The sequence below is a fragment of the Mandrillus leucophaeus genome, unplaced genomic scaffold (assembly GCF_000951045.1).
Source record: "Mandrillus leucophaeus isolate KB7577 unplaced genomic scaffold, Mleu.le_1.0 Scaffold926, whole genome shotgun sequence".
Classification (NCBI taxonomy): Eukaryota; Metazoa; Chordata; class Mammalia; order Primates; family Cercopithecidae; genus Mandrillus; species Mandrillus leucophaeus.
In genome coordinates this window covers 818,937-828,006 of record NW_012110097.1, presented here as the reverse complement: position 1 = coordinate 828,006, position 9,070 = coordinate 818,937, and the positions used below count along the sequence as shown (strand labels likewise).

Sequence of the window (9,070 nt, the reverse complement as noted above, 5' to 3'; positions counted from 1 at the left end):
CAGAAGGTCTGGAGGGAGTGGGTTATCAAGCCCCTCAGTGAGCCTTGGGATTGTTTGAGTTCCCAAAGACAAGTGCTGGAACAGTGATTATGTCACTCTGGCACTGCTGTGGCCCACAGAGCATGTGTGACACAGAAGCATCGCCCAGAGTGCAGCATGCATACAGATGGTACCTCTGGGGGTCAGGACCACGTAAGTGACAATTTGCTGAACTTCTGTCTCTACGCAGGTTAGAGGACGGAGGCTGGATAACTTTGTGGAAAGTTCTACTATGGATCATTTTTATCTTGGCCAAGTTGCAGCTTCAGAACCCGGCATGTGCAAATGAAACCCCCGGTGTAAATTTTATGTGTGTTTAGTCAGTCATTTTAATAATCAAAACAGAATTACCAAAAGTGAAATTCACAGACAAGAAATACTTTAATTAAATATTGTGTAAAATGAACATTTTTATACAGTTAAATATCTGAAAAAATGTACAGATAAAACAATCTTATTGTAGGGTCTTTAACAGTAAAATCTACCATTTAGTGAAGTGCTCAGTCTTGAGACAGTGAAGTGATGTGGGCGTTGACTACTTAACCTAAAACACAAACCAAGTGAGGGCATGGGGAAGCTGGCAGGCGTTCTCAGTGCGTCCATGTGCGCTCTTTTGTAGATCAAACCCTTACTCGTACAAAATAAAACGGAGGCAATTTAGTTCCAAAGTGACTTCTCAGGCTTTCCCATGTAGCTAGGCCTTGTCAACTGTCACAAAGCCAGACTGTGACCTGCTGACTCCTGGGGACATTCTGTTTATTTAATTTTGTCCCTAGAATGAACACTTTCTAAGTTGTGCATTGTTGATTTTTGTCAAGAAGGTATTTTAAAGTCCCTCCTTTTTAAATTGAATTTCTGCTGCAATTTGCAAAATGTTTGTGCTGTGCTGTGTCTGCAAAGCATTTAGTGCAAAGGAGAAAGAAAAAAAAAAACCTGACACTTTTGGTCTCACTGTGGGTTTGGCACTAAGAGGCACAATATCTGAAGGAGGTCGTTCCAGTTTTAAAAGTACGGACAGTGCTGTTGGAACTGACCACAAAAATGTATTGTTAAAAAAAAAATTAAAAATCAGCAGTGATTTGGGTCCCCCTGAAACCTCTGTGACTCGGAGGTGGGCCCAGGAGGGTACAGGCTGCAGCAGAAATAGTCCCAGAAAGGAGAGACGGGTCATGCAGCGGGCTTGTGCTTTTGTGTGTGTGTTTGTGTGTTTTACACCATAAATCTCCAAATGAAGTATTTATTAACAATTGTTGTGTAAGCCTGTGATAAAATAGCACAAAGGTTCTTTAAAGAAGTCCACTTTTAAGGCATCAGAGAAGTTAATGTGGCAAACATTTTAATTAAAACATCAGAAGTAAATTTTATTTTAAACTTTAGGCCTCTGAATTTTTCCAGTAAACACAGTTCAGCTATGTGGCAAAGTCATGGGTGGCATCTAAAATGACTTTTTACATTCTACAAAAAAATAAAATAAAATAAGGACACAGCCCCAAATGGTGTCGCCTCTTCGCGGCCGTTCCACATGCACAGACTCTCGTAGGATTTGTCACGGCCGGGTGGCACCGATTTGTTTTGACTATACAACTAACTTTTTTTTCAAAAGTATTTGTTCAGATAACTTAAAAATAATATAAAAATAAACAATGAATTTGACTTTTCCTCAAAATAAAAAAAAAGATGGAAAGTCTAAACAATAGCATATTTTTGAAGTACAAATGAAATGTAAAGACACTGGTTCATCTTAACGAAACAGATCAAAGAGACAAGTTCTTGGCTAATGCTCTTCCCAGTATCACAACACCAGGCCATGATCAAAAACCAACGCAGACAAGAAAGAAGAAAAAGGAAAAGGCGGGAAAAGCAATGTACAAAATTTCAAAGATAAATACAATATTTATAATTGATATGTTACAAAATAAAGTCCCTTAGCAACTGCAAGTGTTCATGGGAAAGTAAGTGTCAAATGAAGACCATTTTATTCCTTATAAGACACATAAGGAATAAAACTTGTTTTTCTAAATATTTTAAGTGGATCTGAAAAAAATTCAAGACAAGTGTATAAATATTTAGCTACAACTTTGGCAAAATCACAAAAGTCTACAATTTTATAACCACATACAAAACACATTAGGGAAGAAGGATCTAGAAGTCAAAAGGACAATTTCTGGTACAAGAAACATAGACCTCACAGTAGCCTAAGAATGCAATAGTATACAGTGCTAGCAAAAGTTGAAAAAATGTTGCAGATCACACTTGCTTAACAGGAAGCTCTAGCAGTGGGAGAATATTGGAACCAACAGACAGTAGCGTTTTTCTCTGTCAGTGTGCTTGTTGAAGGCAAGAGAATTCAATATCAAAGTTACAATTTCTAACTACAATAAGTTACAAAGTTTCATTTCATTAAGATGAAGTTAAGCAATGATAAACCCTCCCTCCCTCCCTGCCACCCCAGTTTCTCCTAATCATATAGTCATCCTTTTTTCCAGTCTGATGGCTCATACCTCCTTGGCCCCCTTTTTATCACCACAAAAAAATATTTCACATTATAGAGATACACAACCATTGTGAATCTAAGTATGAGTACAGAAAAATGTTTGGAGGCATTTTTCATCAGCGTTTCATGATCATCAAAATGGTGCATTCACAAAGTTTCTCCCAACACATAGCAATTACTAGACATGGCCAAGACGGAGTCAGAAACTTTATACAAAATAGGCGTCGCTTTGTTTTCCTTATTCTTCAGGACTGAGAAATGTGAAAATATGAGAAAAGTTCAGTCAATAAAATGGAATTGTTCATGAAGAAGGAGGCTGTTTGCATGTTGATTCTTAGTAGTTTAAATAAAATCTTTAAACAAAGTCTTTTGTAGCATTTCAATTGCTGCTGCTATTTTTGAAGATACTGTTTCCATCAGCATGTCTTAATATACTAAACGTGTCCCCTGAAGTCCGTCCTTTGATGCTGGGTGCTGCGGAAGGTGAACAGGAGTCCCTCACATTGGCGGGACTACCAGCCCAGACATAGCTGCAAGACAGAAGGACAGAGCAGTTACTGTAGGCTCCCCGCATGCGCCCTCCTGCCAATGCAGATGCGGGCGGGGCTGCCCTTCCCCCCTATTCAACTGGGAGGCTGGACTTGCACAATTCCATTCACCAGCCTCGGGCGTGGTTAGGGTGTGCTGGGGAATCTGCTTCCTGAGGTGGGGGCGCACGTGGGGACAAAAATCCCCCGGTCCTGCCCCTCCTGCAGCCCTCCTCAAAGGCTTCTTTTGGAAAAGGGAGGGGCTCCTGGCACTGCTGTGTGCAGAGGCTGCAGCTTCCCCACACTGACCAGTGCAGGGTACAAAGCCAACGGAGGCCCAGAACCCCCTCTGCCGAGAGAGGCGACCCAGCCTGGTCACTCCCATGACGCCAGCCAAGGCCGGCTCACAGGCCCTGCTCTCGCTCCCTATGTGAGACCCAGACTGGCCTCAGTTTCCCCTCTGCTTCCAGGTCTGGGCTCTGACCATGCGGTCATCTCTCTGTATCGTAATGGTGAGTCAGGGGCTCTCCAGAATCAAAGCCACTCACAGCCCACCTGCCCTGGAACCTCCAGGCAAGGGCCACGGAGAGATGTGAGTCATGGCACCGCCGTCAGGACCTTTTCTCTCTTCTCAGGAAAGAAGAGAAAACTTTGCACGAAAACGCCAAGCGGGGCTGACGCTTTCACGTGAACTCCTGGTACGAATGTAATTTAAAATATTTTACCGCGACTGTTGTTTAATTTTTGTCAGAATGATCGTTCTCATTAATTGATGTATAACATATTAATACATTTGTTCATGTAGTCACGTGAGCTTCGATTTCTCAGTTCATTAATTTCAACGATATTAATTTATCTCCGACTCACCGTTACAACTTTATGGTTTGGAAGCCCTGTGCATGTACACACCGCGTAGGAGGTGCCATCTTTCAGCCGGCCTGACCCCATGTTGCGGGCAGCGCCGCGGCACCTCACCACCTGCCTCTGCAGCGACCCTGGTGCGGTGCCCACTGATGGCACGCAGGCCAGTCGGCGGCACTTCGGGGGCCTGGGCGTCCCTTCATACGCTAACGCATGTTGTGAAGACAATGATTTCAAATCACTGATACCTTTCCAGTTCCTTTTTTGAGCATTAGTTCATCAAAGTGAAATATGCCACCGACTTCACAAAAGGGCCAGTTTGTCTTCTCCGCGGCTACGTCCTCAGCACCCAGCAGAGAGCCTGGTACATAGTAGGTGCTCAGTAAATACTGGTTGAATGGGTTCATGTTTCTAAAGGAGTAACTGGATTTGAGTCACTGGGAGGAGCATATACCAAAGGTGGTGTCTGAAAGAGGCCAGATGACGGCCACTTAATTTAAGTGCCTGCGGGCCTCAGCACCTCACAAAGGGCCACTCACAAGTTCATGAGGCCTGGGGGCACCCATGTGGCTCTGCCTGTCACACACATCGCAGGCCACGTGCAGCCTGCACAGTCCAGATGGGCCAGGCACTGGGCAGACATAAGGTGCCCACTCCATGTGGCCTCATCTGTGGACCGCTGTGCCCGCGGGGCCGGCCCTTCTCCCTCCTGAATCTTTGAGAGAGAGCACATAGGGAAAACCAGCTCCTGTCCACAGACAGACTGCAACCTGGTGTTGGTACACACCTGGCCCTGGGTCTAGACGCACATCCCTTTCCAAAAGACAGCACAGCCCTGCTGGACGCATGGTCCAGCAAATAAAGTGGAGAACCAAGGCCCAGCCTCGGGACAACGAGGGTAGGCAGATTTTGAGATGGGATCCACAGGCGGCATGGTGCCCTGCCATCCCCATGCCAGGGCTATTTTTGCTGCTTTGTGCATAGGAGGCTGCAAGCGCTAACCACCCTGCACTGAGAAGTGCCAGGCCCCGGGCAAAGGCCCAGTGGCTGAATCAGACTGACAATGACCATGGCGACCTTCACCGCACTCCCGCCTTCTCTCACGTGGTCCCACCCCCTTAGGGGCACAGGGTGTTCCACCGAAAGTACACTAGGTGCCATCGGAAGGGTGAACTGGACAAAATCCAAGAGGAGGAATCTGGTCCTTTCTGGGGCTCAGTGCACAGGGGTCCTTGCTCTGAACACCAGGCAGAGGTGGCACGCATCAAGGTGGGCCACGGGAGAACATGCAGCGGTCACAGAGGTGCCAGGAGAAAGGCCGAGCCCCCACCCCCACTCCCATCCCCACCCCTGGAGAGGACCCGACACTGGCCCCCGGCCCCGCACCACCCTCACCTTGCAGTCCGTTCCCGTTGGCGCTGGTGCAGGAAGGAGGAGGGGAGGCTTGGGGCCGGACCACGGGCGCGAAGGCGCTCTTCTGTTTCACTGCGGAGATGACATTGGCAGGTGAGAATGAGAAAATGCCGTGTGTGCTGCTACAGTTTGAAGGGAGGGTGACCGAAGAGGCTGCCATGGTGGGGCTGGACGGCACTACTGCAACAAAGCAAACACGGTCAGCACGCGCGGCCGCGGCACAGTGCCACGGCGAGACGGCGCCAAAGGCCTCGCCTCGGACGGGGGGCGGGGGCACAAAAACAAAACATGACATGCGTCTGGCTCGGCCACGCTCTGGATAACAGGCAAGCTCTTTTGCACTGGACTTTCTCTTCCAATTGAGCAGCCCATTTTGTTTGGATTTTGTTTTGGTTTCCAATGAGTCACATCGGGCCCGTTTTGGGTCAATTTATGGTCGCCATTTGGACGCCCAGCCTCCAGGGCCACCCTTCCTTTTATCCAGTAGCTCACATCACAGAACACCCAAGCAATGCACACACTCAACTCGGTAGTGAATATGAATCTGCGTGATGACGTGTGACAAAAACAGACACTTACTGCCGTAGGGAGAGTTAGCGGAGGAGCCATTAAGAAATCCAGGCGAGCCAGGGACCCCTAGATTGGCCATGGCGCCACTTCCATATCCATTCATGCTAGTGCTGACTGTGTTGTAATTGGACTGCTGGGGAGTACTGCTGGGGACGTAGCCTCGCGGGGACACGCTGCTTGTATTGCGACTGTAGCCGACTGTTGAAATCCCCCCCCGGCCAAAAATAACATTATTATCAGCGACAGACACTTGGGGGGGGGTTCCCCGAGAATCTATATCATTTATTAACATTGCTAATTGACCCTGTGCTTTCCACCTGCTCTAACGCCTGCTGCCAGCTCGGATGACCTTATCACGCCAACCCTGCTGCCACTGTCTCACCGTGAGCCCCATCCTGTCTCTGCCGGCTTCGACAGCCAGCCGGGGCGCACTTCGATCTCACCGTCAGTGGCTTTCACATTTCTCTTTAGAGGCAATTATCAAAGCTTGGATTCCTGGTCTGTCCCCCCACGCTCTGTGAACTTTCGGCCTCTGTAGACCTTCAAATGCCATGACTGACAAGGAGAGCTTGTTTGTGGCCGTAACTTCCCCTGAAAGGCTGTTTGGGGTTCTTCATTTGTATGGTTTCTATTTCTATACATGGGGGCAGTCAGGGGACATGGAAGCTTCATTCCTGCCACGGGAGCGTGGATGGATGGGAACAAAATCAGCAGTACAGGTGAGCTGTTTTCTAAGATCACTGCCTGCGCACTCTGCAAGGAGGAAAACTAAAATGGACCCAAACGGCAAGATGCAGCGGCCTTGGCCGGCCCAGGTCACTGTACTGTGGGATGGGGTGCGGGGTGTGGAAATGCGGGTCTCTCTCCATGGATTCGTTCCAAACTTAGACCCAAATCCCACCGTGCAGTGCATCCAAGCAGGCTCTCCTCGGCTCCCTAGGCCATGGCTATCCTATGGCTTAGTCCAGTCTTCCAAGGAAAGCAAAGTCACTTACGAACACATTGAGGGAAACTTCTAGCAAATACCAGTGACCCGCATGGCAGCCAGGGGAGCTGCCGTTCTTAGTAACTGGGCTCTCTCTGAGTGTTCTTAGGCCAGCACTGGCTGGGAGGACCTGCAGAGCAAGGTCTTCCTGAGCAAAGAAACCAGCAGAGCCAGAGAGAACGGAACGCTACGGACATTCCCCAGCCGGCCCTGGACACGTGCCTCTTCAGCTAAGGCCTCAACCAACCCGCGGAGGGTGTTCAGGGCAGGGGTCCGCCTGGCGCGCCAGCCTACCTTGGTCGTTGGCTTGTGACGTCTCCGACACGTTGACGGCTAGCTGGCTGCTGAAGGAGTTGACGCCCATCATGCCCGTGTGCGCAGGGGTGTTGCCCAGGGTGGGGATCTGGTTGTGATTGCGGGGAACGCTGTACAGCGCCTCGGCGATGTTCGCCGCTCGCTTCAAGATGATCTCCTGCAGCAGGAGCAAGTGGGAGCCAGCCCATCATCCTAGGCCCGGCCCAGCTGGCCACACTCTTGGGGACCCATGACGGTGGCATCCCACTATCCCTTGCCCAGACCATGACCAAATCTATTTCTTAATAGGCAAAGAGCTTCCCCTAGGAAAATAATTTACTGATGCTTTTGAAAGGGCGCAATATCTGGCTGGGCACGGTGGCTCACACCTGTAATCCCAGCACTTTGGGAGGTCAAGGCAGGCGGATCACCTGAGGTCAGAAGTTTAAGACCAGCCTGGCCAACATGGCAAAATCCGGCCTCTAATGAAAATATAAAAATTAGCCGAGTGTGTTGGCAAACGCCTGTAATCCCAGCTACTCAGGAGACCAAGGCAGAAGAATCGCTTGAACCTGGGAGGCGGAGGTTGCAGTAAACCAAGACTGCCCTACTGCACTCCAGCCTGGGCAACAGAGCAAGATCCTGTCTCAAAAAAAAAAAAAAGAAGAAGAAGAAGAAAGGGAGCAACATTTGCTCAATTCTGTCCTGAATGCTGTGGGGCGCCCATCCAGCCCTCCCTGGTTTCCAGTGGCACCAACACTGTCCACCCGCCACTGCACACCATCCACCCGCCACTGCACATCATCCACCCGCCACTGCACACCATCCACCCGCCACTGTACACCATCCACCCGCCACTGCACACCACAGATGGGTTTCAAGGCTGTGCTCTCCCCTGTGACAAGTTTTTCTGCTTGTGGGTTCTGACACCAACTCATCCTTTCTACTTGAACCTAGTGTGAGGGCAAGGATGGGAAGCCTTTCTCACATCAGACTCCCATGGAGTCACTGGAAAAGCATGCTCGTGCCCAGAACGCCCACGCTGGAGCCACGCCGGCTGCCCACGGGTTCTGGCATGGGGGGAAGGATGGGCAAGGGCAGCCGCCCTCCACCTACCTGGTTGTTGTGGGGCATTCCGTATAAGGCTTCCACCAGGTCCGCTGCCCGCTTCAGTAACACCTCCTAAAGGAAGAGCAGACAGGAGGTGATTCATGGGAGGAGCCGGCCAGCTATCGCTGCCCTTCAGTACCAGTTCCATCTGCGGGTGTGGAGACCAGTCCTCACCCACAGCGACCCGTCCTGGCCCTGCCGTGTACTTCGAAGGCAGGCACACACAGGAAGGCATGTGCGTGCTGACGCTGTTTGTGGCCTTTACAAGGAGCCTGAATAAAAGCCATTTCTGTGGCTCCTCCGTCCGGTTGGGCTCACAGAGGTGCACGGACATGCGGGAGGGCCAGTGGAGAATGAGCCCAATCCATGCCTGAGGTTTAATGACGGAGTCTTATGGGTATTAAACAAACACACACATGGCGGAGATATGAAAGGCCCAGGCACCACATTTGCCTGTTAATTCCTAGCACTTTAGTGGTGAAGAACAATAAGTAATTTTCCATATCTTAATTAAACTGGCAGAGTCCTTAAAGACAACATCTCACCCCTAATTCACGCCCCAAATTTGCAAGTGAGTTCAGTGCTTATTCCTCTTTATTTTGAACAATAAAGTGAATTAACTTGGGTTAATCTAGTTCTTTCATAATGACATTAAGAAATTTTTCAATTAACCTCTTTGACTGCACGTTGTAAAGGACTTCATAAATGCCTTCACATACCGAGAGTGTGCGCGCCGTGCCTGGGGGCTTGGATGCACCGTGTTCTGTCTTATCCACG

The 9,070-nt window shown here is 49.3% G+C and overlaps 1 protein-coding gene across 1 annotated transcript in view; it reads right to left on the bottom strand.

Moving 5' to 3' along the window:
• Positions 1-353: 353 nt before the first annotated feature.
• LOC105531981 (transcription factor COE3-like) overlaps positions 354-9,070 on the bottom strand; it is a 123,179-nt gene continuing 114,462 nt past the window's right edge. The window contains exons 7-12 of the mRNA XM_011970042.1: positions 8,300-8,365; positions 7,184-7,361; positions 5,914-6,102; positions 5,317-5,514; positions 4,170-4,282; positions 354-3,063 (exon numbers count right to left, since the gene is read on the bottom strand). Coding sequence (XP_011825432.1) covers positions 3,046-3,063; positions 4,170-4,282; positions 5,317-5,514; positions 5,914-6,102; positions 7,184-7,361; positions 8,300-8,365 — 762 coding nt within the window. The 3' untranslated portion in view covers positions 354-3,045. The remainder of the gene's footprint in view (positions 3,064-4,169; positions 4,283-5,316; positions 5,515-5,913; positions 6,103-7,183; positions 7,362-8,299; positions 8,366-9,070) is intronic.